Raw genomic sequence first — 21,717 nt, forward strand, 5'->3', positions numbered from 1 at the left:
TGTGTTGTGTATCATCTCAGTTCTGGAAACAGGATGAAAGCAGCCAATGTGAGGAGAGATAACAGTAGGGAATGAGCTAAAAGAGGGAGATAGCCCCCTGGGGGAAGATGAAACATCCTTACTGTTTCGTTTTTATGTTCAGATCTGGTTTGAACGGAAATCCCATCGGGCCAGTGGTCAGTAAAGTGTTATTAGATCCCACAGAGAATCTGTCTTTTGGATTGGCAATACAGCAGATAATCCTTTAAATGTTGTTGCTTTAAGGTACAAAGGACATAGTTGTAAATGTGGTAGGTATTTAGTGCATTCTGGGACAGGTTTGGGTCAATCGAAAGGCATTTGTATTTATAAAAGAGCGAGAAAACAATCCTAATGGTTAGCCTGGCAGATAAGAACACTTTAACCTTCTGCTGCTCGTTTTTTAACAGTGCCAAAAGAACAGTGACTTAATTATCCACAGCATTTAAATTCACCAATCACTGACTAATTTGGTAGATATGTCTAAACGTCTCATTAACACAAATATCTAATCAGCCAATCAAATGGCAGAAATACAATGCATTTAGGCATTTACACATCAATTCAATTCCATTCAAATTTCTTTATTATGGCAATAAACAGATGCCAACATTTGCCTCAAGCCACTTTATACTGTAAGGTAAAGACCCTACAATAATACAGAGGAAACTTCAATAACCAGACAGAATGAGCAATCTGTTGGCGAAAGTGGGACAGAAAAACTGAGTTTTAACAGGAAGAAACCTCTGGGAGAACCAGGCTTAGGGAGAGGCAGCCATCTGCTGTGACCAGCTGGGGGTAAGGAGAGTAAGACACTCAGCCTACCTTTATGACCACACTGTACAGCGTATCCATCTTCTGATTGCTGTTTCCAGTAGGATAATACGCCATGTCAAAAAGGTCAAATCATCTTAAACTAGTTTCTTGACCATGACAATGAATTGACAGTAATCAAATGGCCTCCATGGTCACCAGATTGCAATCTGATAGAGGACCTTTGGGATGTGGTGGAACAGGTAAATCACATCAATGATGCACTGCCGAGAAATCCGCAACAATGTTTCATGTTATCATGAACGATAATGTTTATGACGTGAAGAATTGAGGCAATTCTGAAGGCAAAAGGGAGTCTAAATAAAGTTGCTGGTGAATACATTTTTAATCAGGCAATTGACCAAAATGAAGCTTTTTCTCATCTTTCTGCCACATTTTGGACCATGACTGACTTTTGTGTTATTAAATAAGTGCTCTTTGGCAGATATAACGACGCCCTCTCGGGAACATACGCACCAAAAACACTATCAGTGAAGCAGGAGAAAAAATTCTGCAGAAGCAGTGGCAAAACCTGGCTTTAGGCGCTCCTTTGCAAATCAGCAAGAAATAATTTTTTTAATGCATTTGAATATATACTGTCTCCAGGTAGGTTCGGATTAAAAACTTCTTCAATATTACAGAACCTTTCTTTGGGCTCACCTACTCGTTCTTAAATGGCACATTTGTATTTTTGCTGCCATTTACCTCATCAAATAAAATATACCTTTAAGTCGTTGTTGGAGTGCTGTGGGCTGGCCCTGCCATTTATAAATCGAAGTGGTTTTAAGCCAGCCTTCTTTTTTTTTTTTTTTTTTTTTTCTTAAATGACATCAGAAACAGCAGTATGCGACATTACGTGATGGCAGAGCCAGCCTTCAATGAAATAGTGGAGCGCAAAGTAGTACTCTTATCCCCACTTGTTTAGTTCTCCCCATTTTTTCACTTTCAACTGTCTGTTTCTTTTTTCGCTCTCATTTTCTGGCTCCGTCTGGCTTTGTTTCCTACAGTCTCTCCTTCTTTCTGTCCCAAGGGATAAAGACCCTCCCAGCCTAGAGCTCGTTGTGCGTGTGTTTAGTAATTAGAATTAAAGTATTAGAGTTAAAAAGGAGGATTTCAGTCTGATTATGATGAAGGAAAAAATAATCCAAACTCTCCCTTATTGAAAAGAAAAAAAAATTCAGTGCAATACCACCTTTCAAGTGAACAGAGCTAAACAGACCAAACATGATTTGCTTTTAAGTAAAGCTGTCAGCGGGTTTGTGCATGTTTTCTCTGGGTGTGCATGAAAATGTTTGAGTGTTTGTAGGTGTGTGGATAAAGTGTGTCTCTTTGTGAGTGGCTATAAGTGAATGGGTCTCATCCGTCTGCCTTTCTTCTTCTTTTTTGCGGTGACTTTTCTTCTCGATTAAAAATGAATGCCTCCCCTTCTGCTCTCTGTCACTTTTCCCTGCTTCTGCACCCACTCCCTCTCTTTTTCACTATTATCCCCTCTATATCCTCTCTATTTTCTTCAAGCTATCTCTATATATCACTCCGCGCACACATGCGTGCACACACACAGTGACACTTTCTTCCCTCCTTGCTCCTCGTAGCTCTCTCTTCCCATCTCATTCTCTGAGACCCCCTCTCTCTCTCTCTTTCTGAACATATTTCATCAAAGGCCCTGCACACAGGTAACACTCACCCTGATCTCATTAACTGCTGCTAAGCGCGCAAGACTTGAAAGAGCACACTGTTTCAAACACACACATGTGCACACAAACACACATACATGTGCACAGACACACACACACACACAGCTTGTATAACCCTAACAGTTGCATAGGACAAGAAAATCAAAGCTGGAACCTTCCAGAGGGCTCATGTATAATTCTTAAACTGAGAAGTGTTATAACAATCTAATGATTTCAGGCTGAGGTGCGAATGCTGAGATAGGCCTTTATATTGTGTGTGTGTGTGTGTGTGTGTGTGTGTGTGTGTGTGTGTGTGTGTGTGTGTGTGTGTGTGTGTGTATACCCCCCTCACTCAGTCTCTGTCCTGTTAGTAGCGGTATTAACCTGGGGTCTCTCTGCTCTCCTGATCAGTGTAACCCCATTAACTCCCATTAAGTCTCATTACTTCCCTCGTGAGGGTCGTTACAGCTTCCTTTATCTCATTACCTAAACACCACAGTATGCATTCTGTGGATTTCTGCTCAGTGCCACATAATTTTTGCAAGTAACTGCGACTCCTTATGTGTTTCATTGGCGGTAGGACCAGGTATGAATGGTGGTTTGTAAGCCTGCGATTGACAGTAATTGAGCAATCCACTTCCTCCCAAAGACGAGAAGGCAGCCCACACGGCCAAGGAAACAGTTTTTTGGGGTTTTTTTTTTGAGGCCTGAAGGGCTGTGTGGAGAAACTACCAGAGAGGGGGCAGTAGAGTGACAGCTTGACACAGACTCATAATTATACATGACTGTCAGAGTGAAATATTCAGCAGCGTGTGGTCATGGGGATGAATTATATATTCACTACTGTGAGGACTTCTGTTCCAGAGTGGGATTTGATGTTGTAGGTGCTGAGAAGGAACGGCTTCTGGAGTCAAATGGAGGGGAAAAACACAGAAACGGAGTGAGCGGTGTGATTAAAAGACATGAAGGGTGGCCACATTAGGTCAGATGTGGAGGAAGTGAAGTTTTACTCAACAGCTCGCAGATCTCTGCAATACTCTAGGTGCATGAAACATGTATGCCAGGCACAAGCAACTTAGAGCCTTACACAGTTTTTTTTTTTATTGTTGTTTTCACTCTAACATATGCTGTTCACAAACTTGCAGTTTAAACACTGAGTAAACGTCCTTCTGGTCATTTGTAGTTAGAGATAATTCACTGAAGCATAATACATACATATTTACAAAAGTGATGAGCGGTTCATTCTGCTTCCACTTTATACCGTTTCACTTCTTGTTTTTAGTGTGTTGGGAAAGAGGTGTTTTTGGCAAATCATAAAACTTATTGCAATAGCAGTAAAATTTTAGAATAGGTTGCTTTTCACTCCCTATAGCATGTTTGTCAGAATACACAAAGAATAAATCCTAAATGGCATAAATGGAGCAAAGCCTACAAAGCTAGTTCAGGCAGACAATTTGCACAGCACTTCCAGACTCTCATGTGACACAGTATTTGCTGCAACATCCAACTGAGTCTTTGTAATAAGGTGGTGTATTTAAGCTGTCAAAAGCCCCGGTTACACTCCTGCTCTGCCAGTGTAGCTGCTTTTATGGCTCACTTTGCAACTCGTGCTGCCACGGTTACCGCTGCTTCTGCTGCTGCTAAATTTCATCAACAGCTGGTACCTGACCCACACACAGGGCTCATAAGATAGAAGTTTATCTTGGGAGATGGTTGCTCAAGGTCGTAAAATAGTCAAAGATGACGGAAAAAGTCCCGCATAATACAGCACATATGACAGACGTGTCTGCCTCTGATGTTGCTCCCGGATTTATACACCGCATCATTCAAACTGCATGCCTAAAAACCTTGCTATTGTAATATTTATTATCACATATGAGGCTTTCAAATGCAGGCATTATTTATTAAGATCTTAACTCCAAAATGTGATTTAATCCAGCTGACTAAAACCCAGTGGCTGTTGTCAGATTCTGTACATAAACATTTGAAACATCAGATCATTTAACTGGGCTCCATTGCTCATAAAAAAAAAAATAGAAATTCAATGCCTAAAATATCTTTGAGCAGAGCGATGAAGGAGCCAGCTAAGAGAATTGGCAAAAAACAAACAAACAAATCCTCTTAGAAGTCATTTACTTTACAAGAGCAAAGACAGAAGCTAAAACATTTCATATTTCATTTTCACTTGTGAGTTAAGTATGTGGTTAGTGTTGTCATGCCTGGACCAAAATAATAAATCAATCCCAAAATCCGATTCCATGCAAGTCCACCTATTTGTGCAAAGCACCAGAGAGATAATACTGTAGGCTATGTGTTGATATAGAAAGTACCAGATTACAAATTAATTTGGTCACTGTGTTCTTCTGCCGGGAAAGTCCGTATTACAAAACACACACTGGCTATGTGTTGATATAGAAAGTACCAGGTTACAAATTAATTTGGTCACTGTGTTCTTCTGCCGGGAAAGTCCGTATTACAAAACACACAAAAAGGAACTAATGGAAAAGACTGAAAACTGAGTTACAAAAGTGCAAAAACGTAATACACTAATCCCCGCACATACAAACGTACAGGTGTAGTACCACAACAGACATACAATTAGTCCTAAACAGAAAGAAATAGATTTAGTTAGGTCAAATGGTGTGCACTAAAGTGTACTTGGTAGTGTGCACTCAAAAAATAGTTTACTCCAGTAAACATGGAGTAATAATTTTGAGTAAAATGCAACTGAAACATACAAAATCAAAGGTTTATTTATTCAGATAATTAATCATGAAGGAAAATGAGCTTGGTTTAAACAGAATGTTCCAGAATGACCAGATTCCATTAAGGTTATCATTTTATATGTAAATAGATCATATGTAAAGGTTTTACAAGTTGTCAAATTGCTTAATGTCAGAATTTGGGGCATAAATACTTCATTGATTGTGTGAGCTCTCTGCTGCTCCCCATATTTGTGTCTCTCTAACTTTGGCTCTCTAACCTTTGCATTCAAGGATATTAAAGTTATTAAATAACTTTGCACACACATTAATTGAAATAAAACAGAGGTTACACCAAAGTAGGTTGTAGCTACATCTGTGGTGGCTCCATCTGCGGTTCTATAGTTGTATTTACTTTTAAACCTTTCACTTTTCCCTTATTATAGGATGACTAATCTACATAATACCCGTAAAAGAGCAGCAGACGTTTGAAGCACATGTACCCTTGTTTTGCAGACACTGCGCTGGGACAGTCCATCACGTTCTTGCTTGCTATGTTATCACTGATCAAGCTGACTGTTCACGGCAGGCCACGAGGAAATGTTCCCCACCAACATGTTTTCAATTACTCTGGATTTTTGGTATAGTAAGCTTCACTTTGGTGGTTTTATGCAGGATACTACATGATGAATGATAACAGAAGGAACTGCACTGCCTCCAACCCAAACCAGTTTGGACAAGCAGTCCCGAGTAAAGGTCTAACCAGGCAAGCAGATACCTGTGAGTGTTTGTAGAAGCTTTAGGGGCCCAACGTCTCCACATAATTTTAGTGTTATTTTGAGGGGGCAGAATGGGCCGAGTCAACAGCACACACTAAGTAGACCCAATATCCAGAGTCTCAGGTCCCCTCCAGTATTGCATACATCAGTGTTACCAAGACAACCGTTCAATCTTTTAGTCAGGTTTTATAACCACTGTGATTAGGGCTCATAAAGCTGAGACCATAGCCTGATGTTGTTCTGCATTGTAAGAGATAGAGAGACAGATATATGAGCGGAGGCGAGGGAGCACATGTGTGTGTGCGGATGTGCGTGTGGAGTGAAGTGTGTTACAAGGAAAGATTGGATCTGACCCATTAACTTTACAGATCACTCATTGAGCTCCAGAGCACTAGGGGTCAGGAGGGAGATTTCACTGTAAATCTCTAAAACGATCAAAATGATAGACCAGAGAGCTGAGGGACAGCGAGAGGGAGGGAGAAAGAGAGGGAGAGTAGCAGAGCAACGAGCAAGCACAGCTTGCAGCAATGTTTCTGACTCTGTCCAAAGCCAAGATAAGTTTCACTATGGATGTCATCTGCGTCCAAAACAGCCAGCTGGACTTTATTTTCCTCTGTTACTCGTGTAAACAATTTGCAAAAGGGAGGTTTTGACAGCTTTGCTATTTTCAGTGTAAATGGTGAAAAAGTACCTTTGGCAAAAAAATAAAAGAGTTCATAAACCCTCCTGAATTATGAGGATTAGGCAAACCTAATCAGACTAAACTAGTAATGCACAAACAGTTGTACTTCTCGTCTGTTTATTGAGCACATTTAATCAAGTAACTGCAAACTGTGTTGGGTTGTGTCTAAAAAAAACAGCTTATTGCGGCAGCGACATTCCTCACATGTTTTTGTTTGTGAGATTTGGACGTTGAGGAGGAAGAGGAGGAGGGATTTTGGACACTTATGTAACTGTGTCTGGTTCTCAACATTTCCAGGACATCTTGATCAACAGTTCTCTGCAGTTCATATTAAATCATCATGGGTGGGTTAAGGTTGGGTTCTGAGTTGGGTTTTCTCACAAACAAATACTGGGTCAGGCAGAAAAACATCCCTCAGCCAGTGACATATTCCTCATCATATTTCAGAGTTGCGCTTTTCCTTCACACATATTGTGCTTTTTTTTTTTTTTTTTGCTTTTTTTTGCCAAAAACTTTAACTTTTGTCCCATCTGTCCACAAATGGTTTCTGGATGGTCTTTGATAGGTGTTGGCTGCTGGTGTTTTTCTGCTGCACACAGGTTATTTTCACCTATTTTCGGCACTCCACATTGTGCTGCAGATGGAATTTTTGTAGGGAGCCCGCTGCAGCAGCAGTTCTGAATTTTCTCCATGTATTGAAAGTTTCCCTTATTGAGGACTGGTGAACCCCCAAAATTTCATAAAGGTTTTGTAGCTTATTACTATACTATTACTATCACTGTGATCCAACCTTTTACGAGAGCTGATTTTGTTCCTAATCAGCTTAAATACACCATATTGTTTTAAGCCGGTACTGATCTGGAGCCCACAAATCAAATCTTATTTTTAAAGTTTTGATGAAGTCATTAGTACAGAGCACAGTGATTATTTTTTCAAAGTTTGTCACACAAACACAAACTTTGTCTTATTAGTTTTTTCAAACTCTGTTTGTCTGTAATTTTGAATCAGATTTTATGTACAATCAATGCACAAATCCTGGTGAATGTTCAAAAACATTTTCTTGCAACTAGCCCTGGGTTATTTTTCCTTCTGGGTCTCTCATATTTCTGCCTTAACCTCCTAAGACCCGAACTCTTCCAAAGCATGCTTTTTTAATTCCTCTTTGATATTTGGGCATATTGGCACCCGATGAATTATAAAAACAAAGAATTACCCGATTTTTTTTTTTTAGCCTTATTTTTGTTTCTAAGAAAAACGAGAGCCACATATCGTTAGCTTCATAGCATAAGTGCCTAAGTCATTGACTTAGTCAAATGACTTAGGCAATTATGCTATGAAGCTAACGATATGAGGATATTTGTTTAAAATTTCATTAGAACAGTGGCAGTATAATGTCCTCAAGTGGATATCAGGCCCTTGTGTAGAGCAAAATTGAGTATTTTGGATCACAGTGATAGTAATAGTATAGTAATTTTGTGTAGAGCAAAATTGAGTATTTTGGTCTAAATAACCCAAAATGTGATGTCCACATATGTGGACGCCAGGTCCTAGGGTGTTTTTAGATGTGGTCTCTGGCTGTGTTGGGTCATAGCCTGCAACCCAAAACATTACTTCAAAAAGATAGCTAAGGAGGTTCACATGAGGACATTCAGCGCCTTAAGGTAAACACAAACAGCAGATGTGTCATGTAGAGGAGGTGAAGCGAGAAGAGGGAAAAGTCACTGTACTAAACTAGCCTCAGACCAGGATGTTTTTTTGCCCTTCTCTTTTGCCCAGTGGCACAGGAGCTTGTTTGCTTGGTCACACCTCAGATCCAATGACCTCTACCCGTCAAACCTCTACAATATTGTGGAACCATTATCTAGAATGACTTCTAACAAACCAACCACCTCTTTGTATTATCGACCTTGATTTTAGACATCCAATCACAATCTACAGGAAATTTTTCTGCTGTGTGTCACTATCACTACAACCGACCATCACACTCAGATAATCTATAACCTGGTGTCCATCTCATCCAGTAACACATGATCACGGTCTAAGTTCTTCTGCGATCAACGTTCTTCATGTATGTATGCACCGAAACCTTGAACAGCGTGACTAAAAGTCTCTCTTTTTCACTATAACACCAAAGAAAGCTGGATGTTACTCTCTCTATAAGCCTCATTTCACGCAGAAAAATCTATTGACATACTATGGGGCTGTAATGCAGTCTGGCTTTTGCTTAGACACTCATATATTGCAGAGTGTAAAGCCAATCATGGTAATGGCTTTAGCCTGGGAATACTGGAAGGCCCAATCATCAGCCTGAGAGTGCCTTTTTTCAGACTTGACATTTGATATGTCATTGCCGCTTCCATTCAGTTTTGTTTTGATCATCAGAAATCCACCCACACTGTTTTAAGCTAGATTGTTTGGTGCATAGAGCTCAGAAGTACTTAAGTGCAGCTCTTGTGCTCACTGAGGTCTAGCTCTGCGCTTTTGTGCCTGGGCTTTTACTGATTGAACTCTGAACTTTTGTCTAAGAGGCTAAGGGACTCCTGGTTAGTTATAACTGACCGCTTGATATGGGAAAAAACAAACACTGTATCATATAAATAACACTGACCTGCTAGATTTACATAAACTTTAACTATTTTTTTTCACCCAGCAGACATTCATTTGTTTACTTTTCTTCTTACTGTATTTACTGATCTGATCAAGCCAGATGCTTTCTCTTGAACACTGCTTTTCCTCTGACCTTGGTATCTTGTGGGAGGAAGAGCAAGTGAGTAATTGTTTACCAAGTAGGAGATTAATTGCAGTTAAGGTCTCTGGCTAATTATGGGCCAAGAACCCAGATCAGCAACAAATTTCATTACTTTTTTTGTTTCTTTGTGCATATATGCATATATACTCGTGTGTGTGTGTGTGTGTGTGTGTGTGTGTGTGTCTGTTTGCATTAGTAAAGTATAGTTATATTTGTGCACAATACATCCACACGCCAACCACTTAGTGATGCAGCACAGCAGAGGGAGTAATTACAGATTAGGACAGGTCACTAGGCCTGAGGTTCACCTCAGCCCTGAACGGTGGAGCTATTTTGGACCTCTGGGAAAATAGGAAGGGCTGCACTCAGAGGCCAGCTTAAGTTATGAGGCTAAGAACATTAATTACTCACTGGGACAACACATGAGTGCAGCTTAGACTGTAATTGGTGGGTTTGCCTACAAACTCCATGAATCAGGGTGCACCTCTTCTGACCACTGTATCCCTGACTGATTATGAGGATTGTATTCTTTGACTCCCAGTGAACCACAATTATCCTTATGATATTAAAATAAGTGTTATTTGTTTTGCACTCAAGACCAAGCAATTATGTAGGTACAGGACGTGGGAATTTTACATGTAATATGAGGTGACTGTGATTTTGTCTATGAAGTTTTTTGTGTGTGTTTAATTTGAGGCACGGTTTCCATCTACATGTATGAACCTGTTATGGTGAGCTTGTCTAAGCAGAAACATTCCACACGTTGATTCTTAACTGCGCATTTCCTTCATGTCCTCATATCAACAACTTTCATCTACTGCATAATCTGGGTTTCTTGTGCTGTGACTTTATGTGATAAATTGGGGAAAATATTTTTTTCCAGCTATAGTACATTGAAGTCTTGTTTTCCAGTGTTGCATAATATGTGTGGTTTCCCAGAAGCCTGCCATAATTCTTTACTTTGCCACAGTTTTCCTGGCAAAGCAAAGCACAGAGAGACAGAGAGGCTCAGATAGAAAACTAGGGCTCTCTGAAACCTGCCTCCAACCTTTTGCCATGGAGTTTCCCAGATTAAACAGACTTCAGTCTGAGCCAATCCTAAAATGGGAGGGGATAGACCAATACAAAAACTGACTCAGGACTGAAAAATCTGTCAGTCTAGAAAATGACAGAACAGACACATGAACTTGAGAGGCAGTCAGATGGTCCACTGGCACTTTTTCCAGAAGATTTCCTTATTTGAAGTAACAGTAATTTAGTTACAACTGTCTTGAACTTGGACACATTACCCAGCTGTCACTGGGCTTGCAGAAGACCTGGTAGAGCGTTTTGTTCTTTCAGAACCACAGGAGGTATTCTCCCTTTTTGTGTCAGACTGTGGCCGTATTGTGTGACAGACTGAGCAGCATGTCAAAGGAGGTGAATTCAGAGAGCGTATCGCTGTGTCCTTTGAGCACACCAGCAGCCACTGAGCAGGAGATGCTATGTATCTTTGGGACGGGGGACTTAGGGCGCTCTCTGGGCCAACGTTTGTTCCAGACTGGCTACAAGGTGGTGTACGGCAGCCGCAGACCCCACAGCTGTGGCCCATTGCCTCCGGGAACTCAGGTACAGAGCATGATGTCTGTTGTTTTTGTTGTTCTTGTTCTTATTTGACAGCTGATATCACAACATGTGAACTGAAGGATAGTCCTTAACCAAAACAAATACCCCGTATTCAAAGTGCATAGTTAATGCTGTGAGAAAAGCAGCTCTTCTAATCAGACTTGACCTTGTTTAGCTAAACATGTTTGCTGATAATTTGTGGACATGCAAGCATCTCTCCAGATGTTGCTGTTTTTGTTTGTGCTCTACATTGTGCATTGGTTTGTTTCTTGTCCCGACTGAACTAGAATGTCAAAGTAAATGAAACCATTTGTCAGCGGTCGTGTTACTATGTGTCATGGCCGTGCGTGACAGTTCTCCTGTGTTTATGTCTTGTGCAGGCGATGAGTCATGTGGCTGCAGCCCAATCAGCCAGGCTGGTTTTTGTTTGTATTCACAGAGAAAACTACAACTTCCTGGAGACGCTTGCACCTCAGCTCAAGGGGAAGGTACCTTGTTGCACAGTGAGATGACTTTGTGTGACAAAGCACTTGGATCATTTCTAACTTTTCATCCACTGTATTTATTTAATTGATTGGAAGGTTCTGGTGGATGTCAGCAACAACCTCAAGAAGAATATGTACCCCGAGGCCAATGCTGAATATCTGCAGAGGTAAGAGGAAACTAGGGCAGTAATGTAATAATATGAAATATTGGGATATCTCATGGACCATGTGGGTTGAATCACCTAAAAAAATGTAAGAACATGAGGCAAATGATTGTTGTTTAATAACCAGGCTAATCCCTGGAGCTCAGGTGGTGAAGGGATTTAACACCTTGTCTGCATGGGCCCTTCAGAATGGACCTTCAGATGCCAACAGACAGGTAAAAGCTACATCTGCTTGTTGTGTTACAATCTCCTTGCTTGCATGAATACTAGGGGTCATGTAAAAGGCCTTATAGTAAAAACTATTACGTATTTGCATGCAGAACCACATGCATTTGACAGTCTCTGATATGTTCACACAGCAACTGCTGACCAAGAAGTTAAAAATAATAATCTCTTTCCTAAAGGAAAATATTTCCAACCAAATTATATTATTAACTCATTTTGAAGTTTTGATCAAACCAAAGCCAAGCGAAAGAGGAGAGGAGTCAGCCTCATGTCTTTCCTGAGAATGCTGTCTCTGTGGTATCCTTGAATCAATTAACTCCACACTCTCTCTTAGATCTAAGCATCCCGTCATGTGTTTTGCTCTCTCACTGCAGCATGTGTGTATTTTTCTGCTCATTTTGATCCAGTTTCGGAGTCCCAGTGGACAATAAATAAAAAATAAAAACCACAGGAGAACGCGTGTGTTGTGGGGAGTACATGTTTATGCACTGGACTATGTTTAATTTTGAGCACCATCAGCAACATTGCATAGGTGTTGAGCATTCCTATGACCACATTGACTGTCAGTGTGTCTCTGTTGGTTGATCATCATGTGTGTGAGATTCATAAACATAAATGTGTAAATGTAGAATGATGAAAACCTGCACTTCTCACATGGGGCGCTTCTTGAGCGTTAAAAAATATAGATTGTTTTTCTTACCTCTCCAGGTGTACGTGTGTGGGAACAGTCTTGAGGCAAAGCAGGCAGTAATAGAGGTGGCTACCAAATTAGGCTTCACTGTTCTGGACAGGGGGTCTCTGACTGCCGCCAGAGAGCTGGAGGATTTCCCTCTGCAGCTCTTCCCAGAGTGGAGGCTGCCCTTGCAATTGGCCACTGGCCTCACTGCCTTCTTCTTCTTCTATCTACTCATCAGAGATGTCATCTATTCGTATGTGGTGAATGATAAAGACATCTCCTTTAGAATCATGGCATCCTTGGCCAACAAGGTAAATCCTGTTTATTACCTTACAAATTAGCACATGGTACACTTTGAAAAGTCACCGCCAAATGTATCCCATAAAAAATGACTGAACAAATAAAAAGTTTTCACTTAAAACTCATGGTTTTTATCCTCAAAACAACTTCCTGTCTCCTTCTTTCAGGTGTTCCCCATCGTGTCGCTCATTATGCTGTCTTTGTGTTACTTGCCTGGAGTCATAGCTGCCTTCCTTCAGCTCTACAGAGGAACTAAATACAAGTCAGTAATCAAAATAGGATGCAATTATATTTGATCCCAGCAGAGAGGTGTGCAATTTTCTAATCATTTTTGTGCCATACTACTCAAACCCATGTTTCAGGCGTTTCCCCGACTGGTTGGATCGTTGGATGTTGTGCAGGAAACAGCTGGGACTCGTAGCTCTTGCTTTGGCTTCTCTGCATGTGCTCTACACTCTTATCATCCCTATCAGGTGTGTAAGAGCTGCGCATCTTCATGCCTCTTCATTAAACATATCTGGGACTGTTTATAACTGCTCACTAGAATAACATTGTTTGGGAAGATGTACATGGTCCCAAATATCATTGACTTTCTTTTGGTCTCTGGTCGCCACATCGTTGACAAATGCTTCATGTGTGGATTCAACTTTAAGCACTAGTTTTAGACTACCCATAGATGACATGTCAGGGTCTGGTTGCCTAGGTAACCCTTTCACATATATACAGCTATAATGATAAGGCTAAATCATGCTTTAATAAACTTGTGAATAATGTTAATTCAGCAATTCTTGTGAAGTCTTCATCTAGGTTTTATTTCAGATCTTAAAGAGTTATGCCCATCTGAATTGTCCACATGATTTTTCTCTAAATAATCATTTTTGCCCTCAGATATTATGTGAGATACAGACTGGCAGCACATACTATCTCACAGGTAAGACTTGGAAACATTATTAATCATACCTAGTTCCACCACTCCGTAAACAGCTGGTAAAAATGTTTACTGTGATTTTAAGATCAAGGAGAACAAAACGTCACTGTTTGACACCACCATGGCCTGGCGTACTGACTCGTACTACGTTATTGGGATTCTGGGATTTGGCCTGTATCTCCTTTTGGGAATAACTTCCCTCCCTTCTGTCAGCAATGTGCTCAGCTGGAGAGAGTTCAGCTTTATACAGGTAAGACGGATATAAAATCTAGTATCTAAAGTGATGTAGCAGAAGGGGATTGATCTTTGAATTTGTTAGAAGTCTGGCAGCCAAGTTTTCAATGAGCTGGAAGCAGAAGAGGAGGGATTTATAGCAGCCCAAACATCATGAGATGAAAGCATGGAGCACTTTAGCAAGACCTGCTAGACAGTAAAGAAAAGAAAGTAATAAAAACGTTAACTGGAGAAAGCTTAGACCCAACGTTGCCTTGTAAACCTGTCCTAACAAGTTAATAGAATTGACCTGCTCATCCACTTATTTAGAAAATATAGCTGACTTAAAATGTTCTTATTGAATAAAAGAGGCCAGCATTATATACTGTACCCTGCTAACTTAAGTTGTGATTCAAAGACATCTACAGGGAGTGCAGAATTATTAGGCAAGTTGTATTTTTGAGGAATAATTTTATTATTGAACAACAACCATGTTCTCAATGAACCCAAAAAACTCATTAATATCAAAGCTGAATGTTTTTGGAAGTAGTTTTTAGTTTGTTTTTAGTTTTTAGCTATTTTAGGGGGATATCTGTGTGTGCAGGTGACTATTACTGTGCATAATTATTAGGCAACTTAACAAAAAACAAATATATACCCATTTCAATTATTTATTTTTACCAGTGACACCAATATAACATCTCCACTTTCACAAATATACATTTCTGACATTCAAAAACAAAACAAAAACAAATCAGTGACCAATATAGCCACCTTTCTTTGCAAGGACACTCAAAAGCCTGCCATCCATGTATTCTGTCAGTGTTTTGATCTGTTCACCATCAACATTGCGTGCAGCAGCAACCACAGCCTCCCAGTCAGACACTGTTCAGAGAGGTGTACTGTTGTCCCTCCTTGTAAATCTCACATTTGATGATGGACCACAGGTTCTCAATGGGGTTCAGATCAGGTGAACAAGGAGGCCATGTCATTAGTTTTTCTTCTTTTATACCCTTTCTTGCCAGCCACGCTGTGGAGTACTTGGACGCGTGTGATGGAGCATTGTCCTGCATGAAAATCATGTTTTTCTTGAAGGATGCAGACTTCTTCCTGTACCACTGCTCGAAGAAGGTGTCTTCCAGAAACTGGCAGTAGGACTGGGAGTTGAGCTTGACTCCATCCTCAACCCGAAAAGGCCCCACAAGCTCATCTTTGATGATACCAGCCCAAACCAGTACTCCACCTCCACCTTGCTGGCGTCTGAGTCGGACTGGAGCTCTCTGCCCTTTACCAATCCAGCCACGGGCCCACCCATCTGGCCCATCAAGACTCACTCTCATTACATCAGTCCATAAAACCTTAGAAAAACCAGTCTTGAGATATTTCTTGGCCCAGTCTTGACGTTTCAGCTTGTGTGTCTTGTTCAGTGGTGGTCGTCTTTCAGCCTTTCTTACCTTGGCCATGTCTCTGAGTATTGCACACCTTGTGCTTTTGGGCACTCCAGTGATGTTGCAGCTCTGAAATATGGCCAAACTGGTGGCAAGTGGCATCTTGGCAGCTGCACGCTTGACTTTTCTCAGTTCATGGGCAGTTATTTTGCGCCTTGGTTTTTCCACACGCTTCTTGCGACCCTGTTGACTATTTTGAATGAAACGCTTGATTGTTCGATGATCACGCTTCAGAAGCTTTGCAATTTTGAGACTGCTGCATCCCTCTGCAAGATATCTCACTATTTTGGACTTTTCTGTGCCTGTCAAGTCCTTCTTTTGACCCATTTTGCCAAAGGAAAGGACGTTGCCTAATATTTACGTTGCACTGTAACAAAAAATAATTTCCCCCAGGGATCAATAAAGTATTCTGATTCTGATTCTGATTCTGATTTATGCACACCTGATATAGGGTGTTGATGTCATTAGACCACACCCCTTCTCATTACAGAGATGCACATCACCTAATATGCTTAATTGGTAGTAGGCTTTCGAGCCTATACAGCTTGGAGTAAGACAACATGCATGAAGAGGATGATGTGGACAAAATACTCATTTGCCTAATAATTCTGCACTCCCTGTATATAATCACACCACTTTTTACAATCAGAGGAACTGTCCTCCGATGGTCACTAAAACAAATGTAGGTTTTCCATCTTTGATTTATAGTATGTGATTCGTGCAAACTCATATTGGCACATCAGCGAAACAAAACTCTTGGCCTGATGAGTGAATCCTGTTTATAAGAAGAAAAACTTCAAGTCACAAGTGGAGGAATGAGAGTGTGGGATTTTTCCCTGGAGCTGGCCCACTGATGTTCCGAGCAATCCATCCAACAGATTTGTGCTTGTACAGAAGTTGGCATCTTTGCTTATTACTGGAATCAATTAATATCAGATAGAAAATGGAAAACATGCTCTCCATCTAGAGCAGGGGTGTCAAACATAAAGCCTGGGGGCCAGAATCAACCCGGTGAAGACTCCAAACCAACCAACTGGATGGTTTTGGAAAACAGAACATTTGGACATTTACATCTGTGTTTTCAAAAGTTTTACAGATTTTCCTGATGATAAAGAGATTCCCCGTGGCTATCCATACAAAGCCAAACTAATTAAGTTATAGATTTCTATAATTTAAAGATGTCACAAAGATAAAATGTGTTTGACATCCCGGATCTACAGTAAATGAGTATTTTTGCTAGTCTCTGGTTTACTCAATCACGCTTAAAAATAAAAACAAAAATAACAGAAGTTTCAAAACACTTTTTTTTTAAACAAAGAACAAATAAACACAGTGGTAGGAAAGAGCATTTCTGTGATATTTAATCTGTCAATTTCTCATAAAATGAATACAATAAAGCTCATTGGTAAATTTAATTTGTTTCAACTGATCATCTCTTCACTTGGCCAGGAAAAGCTGCAAATGACAACCAGATTGATGATTCAGTTAACACACGGATGCTTTTTATGAAATATCCCTCGTTGGCACTCACTTCTAATATGTCTGCTGGAGATGCTTTCAAGTGCACCCTGAAATTTTCCACGTACTGCTACTCCACTATTGCCCCTATTTATACTCGAAGCTGCTGAGGAGCAGTTAGTGTGAAAATTGACAGAGAGGCTACTGCGCCTTCAAGGAACGATTCTGGCAGAAAAATTGTTTGGTAAATTGTTCACATTGTGTCTAATTTGCAAAGGTACAAACTGTGACTGGCAAGTACAAATGTGGATAGGAAAACACACACATGGGCCAGGCAGCTGTGTTAAAGTTCCCACTGGAAACAAACTGTCAGAAATCTGTTAGTTATATTTCCCTCCTTCTCTTTCTAACTCTGTCTTTACTTAAACAGACACAAATAATGTTTACCTTTGTTCCCACTCTGACCAATCAAAAATGAAATGGGACACACTACAGGGAACAAACTCATTCATAAATGTATCTGGGTCATGTCAAGCTCATATTCTTATTCCACCCCTCCCTTTACTGCAGCCCAAATTAGAGCAGATATTTAAATGTTAAGTTATGCATCAGATGTAATTTGGGGGCATATATTATCCTGGGCCTCAGTCCTAAGGCTTTGTTCATGTGTATATAATGTATTTAAATGTGCATAAGTATGTATGTGTACCTTTATGTATATGAGTACACAAAGTCAAAGAGTGCATGCGTTGCACATATGGAGCTATGTCTCTATTAAGGTCAGCTTGTCACTGCAGTTTTTGACTTCATATAAAAGAAAAGAAATTGTCTTTTATCTTTATTCTTTTTTTTTTATTTTATTCACATTTATGCTTCAGCACCTCTCTCCTCTGAGTAGCTGAGGCATTCACACACAGACGACATGTTCCTTATGCATAGATGCAAACAAGTCTGCCAGAAAGAAAACTGACTGCACATCATAACATCAGTGCTTTCTGAAAATAAATGGGTGAATGAAATGTAACATGATGAACCTGTTTCATTGTTTTACTGTCTTTCAGTCTAAGCTGGGCTACCTGACACTGTTCTTCTGTACATTTCACACCTACCTGTACGGCTGGGATGAGTTTCTTCAGCCTTCATCCTACAAATGGTTTATGCTCCCTGGCTACATGCTTAGTCTGGTGGTGCCTTCCGTGGTGTTAGTGCTCAAGCTGCTTCTCCTCCTGCCTTGCGTGGACAGCACTCTCACCCGGATTCGACAGGGCTGGGAGAGAACTGATCCCGAGCAAGAACGCAAAAAATTACTCCTAACATAAGGCAATGGCACTGCAGGTACAAATGAATTATAAACACAGACGCAAAGGCATAGATGTCATAGAGCCAGGATTATATGTTTACAAGAAAACTGTTCAGTGTTGTAAACGTGGTACATGTAAAAGCAGCTTTCCTTTGCCTTTGTGTTCGCCTCCATTGAAGCTCAATAATTTCCACATCCAGAAGTGTTACACAATGTAATCTGAGATTCTGTGTTGTGTCCTCTATGACATCCTTATAAAAAATAAAGAAAAAAGAAAAAGAACTATCAATCTGAACTTGCAGTGTGTAGTGGGTTATGTTTATTGCATTTATAGTTACGTATTTGGTTCTCACTGCTTTTCCTTTGTTCTTTATTGTTAAACACCCATTATGTTAATTGTAACCACTGTAAATACTCTTTAAAATAAACAGCAGTGTAACAGACCAAGATTGTCTTGTCTTGTCTCTCTTTCTATATCTCTTTCTATCCAGAAGCTCAAACTTTGGGAGATTTCCCTGCTGAGTTGGCTGTGTCTCGTTTAGTCGTCTCGATCTGATCCCTCTCCAGGGTTCATCCCTCTGGCTGATCAGATAGCGTTCTCTCAGAAACATTTGGCCTGAAAACCAGCCTTCTCCCCAGTCACCGCTGGATCTCATCACTAGGAAAGAGGAATTTAAGACTCCTCCATCACCGTCGTCTGTTGAAAGAATCTATTGTTGGGTTGTCACAGTTCAGATAGCCCCGTGATGTTGCGCTGCATCAAGTCATTTCCTGAAGTGAGTAACACGTAAACACGTAAACGTCATTTTATTAGTAGCTGTAAATGAAATCTAATCATGACAATGTAACACTTCTGGAGTCGTTACAGTATACTAGGACCAGTTAGGTTCGACTACTAGAGCAGTAATGAGCGTAGCATGTAATAAAGACCACAGACCAGTAAATACGTTTAAATTGCCGGCTTATTATTTTGTGAAGACAGAGAATAGACAGTTATAGACACATTACATAAAACATTCAACATCACACATTTAAGAAAACAAGGTTTTTCTTTCCCCTTCTTAGTTCAGTATGTTCTGTTAGTTCATCCTATTTGTCTCAAAACCTTTTATTTGGCTTTAGAAGGATGTTATTCTCAACCTAGGTTATTGTTTTATTTATTTCAAGTTCTAAGTTCAAGTTTATCCTTTGATCTATTTGCATTAACACTGTGTTATTTTAAATCAAGTTCAGTTCTTTAGGCCCAAGATTTAATTTAATCTTGGTCTAGGTTCACCTTTAAATTCTCAACCAGTTCTTATTTTGTTTTAACCCAACAAAATTATTTACATTTCCATTAACACCATTACAGCATTAAATGTAAGGTTGACCAAAATAAATTACAAAAATAAATAAATAAATGTAAAACTGAAAACAATTCAGCAAAAGGCTGAATAAATCCCTTAAACAAACAAATAAACAAAAGAAAGTTGTCTCTGTGTCCTTTAACTATTAATCCTGGAATTACTCCGAATGATTATCCAGTGCTTTGAAAAGTCCGCTGTTCTTTTGCAGAGGTGTATGGATTAATCCTACCAGTTTTTTCAGCGAAAGAGCTCAACGTCCAGCAGGGGGCGTTTTCCTTTTTCCTGCTCGGTACAGTTCAATGGGTCCGTGGGTGGCTCGCCATCTTGTTTCTCGCTCAGCGGATCAAACTCCGATTCTAGCTCAGCATTTCCCGATCCAAACCTTAATGGCCTACCATAACAACAAAATTAAGTGCATAAACATTCGAAAATAACACACGGGTAGCCCTTAAATAACAGTAAAAGTCCGTTTTTTCCAGCTTATTTAGCCGTAAATGAGGTGATGCCAATATGGCGCGCTGAAACACCGTCAAAGGCCTTTGAACTGCAGCCTGTGTGTCGTTTAAGCACGAATCCACCGTTTTTAACATAAAACAACATAAATCTGCTACCTTGGCTCTCCATTTGCATGAAATGAGCAATATAATACAACAAAAATTTCTTGCATGAAATAAAAGACAATTTCTGAACTCACCAAGTCCCGTTCGGTTATGTTCACAACGTCACCAAGGCAAGGACAGGTCGGAAAAACAAAAATACATTCTCCAGAGTACAAAAATGGCTTTAAGTAGATTTTTGGCTTATTTTTACAATTTTTTCACTCATTTAAGCAGCAGCTCTGCAAGGACTGTCTGCATTTCTCCCTCTCGAGCATCAAAAAGAAGGAACAACCCGATTGGGTGTGGCTAATCACAGGAGTCACGCTGCAGCGTGCCCTTTCACAATAAGAGTCTCAACACATATTTTAGCCATTTTACCTGAATTAACATAAAACACCATGAATTATATCATTGCTGATGTTTTTTAATGAATTTTCTAACCATTATGATCTATTTATTGACTATTTATCACCTGTAATATATTTCTTATGACTGTTTTTACTAACAGGCTTTTATTTGTTGTTAGCTATGTTAACCAGGGTTACAACAAGTACAGGCGTAGATGTGAAAGAATGTATTCAAAGTAAAGGATACACCATTCCTGTGACTCCTGCTGAGTGTGATGGACGCGCAGTGAAGGAAACTTAGGCACAGGTTAAAGTCCAAAAAAAAGATTTTTTATTTAACCCAAAAAACATAATTGGTTAACTCGTGCAAAAAGAATCAAAATCTTGGGCCCATAAAAGAGGTCAAAATAACAGAACTCTTCTCAAAGTTGACAGCACTACTGATAACTCAAACAAACTGACCTAACTTAACGAGACAAAGGGGAAACTTAAATAGTGGCTGACCAGCCCACAAAAAACACGAGAAGGGATAAAACACACAAAACCTAACTAAACCTAGCATAATGAACTCCAATTCCCCCCCATGGTCCCGAGTTATGGCATGAACCAATTTGTAGTCTTCCTTTAAAGCTCGCTCTGCCCCTTTTCCACCTCTTGGCTCCTTAATCAAGGGACTGGAACAGCTGCAACTAAGGTAACTCAGAAAACAAAAGATTAATCATACATAACAGTGTAAACTAAAATGCGCGCACTTATTTTAGAATGCAGCGTTATGTGGATATGTGAATTAATTCTAAACCAAAACCAGTTATTTATTGTCCTGTAAATTAATTCCCATATGTAAAGAAAGACAAATGTGAATGCAATGTTACTTATAAGCCTCTACACTAACATGGTGGGTATTACCACTGTGTGGCTGTAAGTGCAGCCATCACACTGAGATAAAAACCTTCCGGTCTCATAAAGTTGCCTTTTAAATGGGCCTTATCAGTTAAAGATCTATACCACTGCTGGTGGTGTCAGTCAAAGTTGAACTTTTTGCCCTATCCATAAACGGGTGAAGTGATAACAACTAACTTGAGCCAGTTAGGATATGAAGGAGTGCCCTTATAACGCCATCTAATAAGGACAGTCCAAGGAATGCTATCTCCTGGTAATGATAACACTTAATAAAGCAATAAAAGGACTCCAGAGACAAAATATAAAC

At 39.9% G+C, this 21,717-nt stretch overlaps 1 protein-coding gene and 1 long non-coding RNA gene across 2 annotated transcripts; one reads left to right on the plus strand and one right to left on the minus strand.

The window, feature by feature from the left end:
* The first annotated feature begins 10,472 nt into the window (after window positions 1-10,472).
* On the plus strand, window positions 10,473-18,661 carry LOC146564439 (metalloreductase STEAP4-like). Its single transcript, XM_085292239.1, has 10 exons — window positions 10,473-11,024; window positions 11,402-11,509; window positions 11,603-11,673; window positions 11,798-11,885; window positions 12,604-12,882; window positions 13,039-13,133; window positions 13,234-13,344; window positions 13,760-13,802; window positions 13,885-14,049; window positions 17,980-18,661. The coding sequence occupies exons 1-10, from the start codon at window positions 10,824-10,826 to the stop codon at window positions 18,235-18,237; spliced, it is 1,419 nt and encodes a 472-aa protein (XP_085148365.1). The 5' UTR covers window positions 10,473-10,823; the 3' UTR covers window positions 18,238-18,661.
* Window positions 18,662-19,162: 501 nt separating this feature from the next.
* Window positions 19,163-20,552, minus strand: LOC146564440 (uncharacterized). The gene is made up of 2 exons (XR_014894432.1): window positions 20,259-20,552; window positions 19,163-19,955 (listed from the first exon to the last, which is right to left on the minus strand). It is a non-coding gene; the product is annotated as an uncharacterized LOC146564440 (long non-coding RNA).
* Between the last annotated feature and the right edge of the window lie 1,165 nt (window positions 20,553-21,717).

This window comes from Mchenga conophoros, linkage group LG11 (genome assembly GCF_057382185.1).
Source record: "Mchenga conophoros isolate Kocher_MC1m ecotype Shallow Benthic linkage group LG11, M_conophoros_male_GT1.1, whole genome shotgun sequence".
Classification (NCBI taxonomy): Eukaryota; Metazoa; Chordata; class Actinopteri; order Cichliformes; family Cichlidae; genus Mchenga; species Mchenga conophoros.

Bases quoted from the DNA above. Each gene is read 5' to 3' on its own strand.
- LOC146564439 (XM_085292239.1), top strand. From the start codon at position 10,824: ATGTCAAAGGAGGTGAATTCAGAGAGCGTATCGCTGTGTCCTTTGAGC. The intron at 11,025-11,401 runs GTACAGAGCATG...TGTCTTGTGCAG, and splicing joins CATTGCCTCCGGGAACTCAG to GCGATGAGTCATGTGGCTGC. The intron at 13,803-13,884 runs GTAAGACTTGGA...TGTGATTTTAAG, and splicing joins CAGCACATACTATCTCACAG to ATCAAGGAGAACAAAACGTC.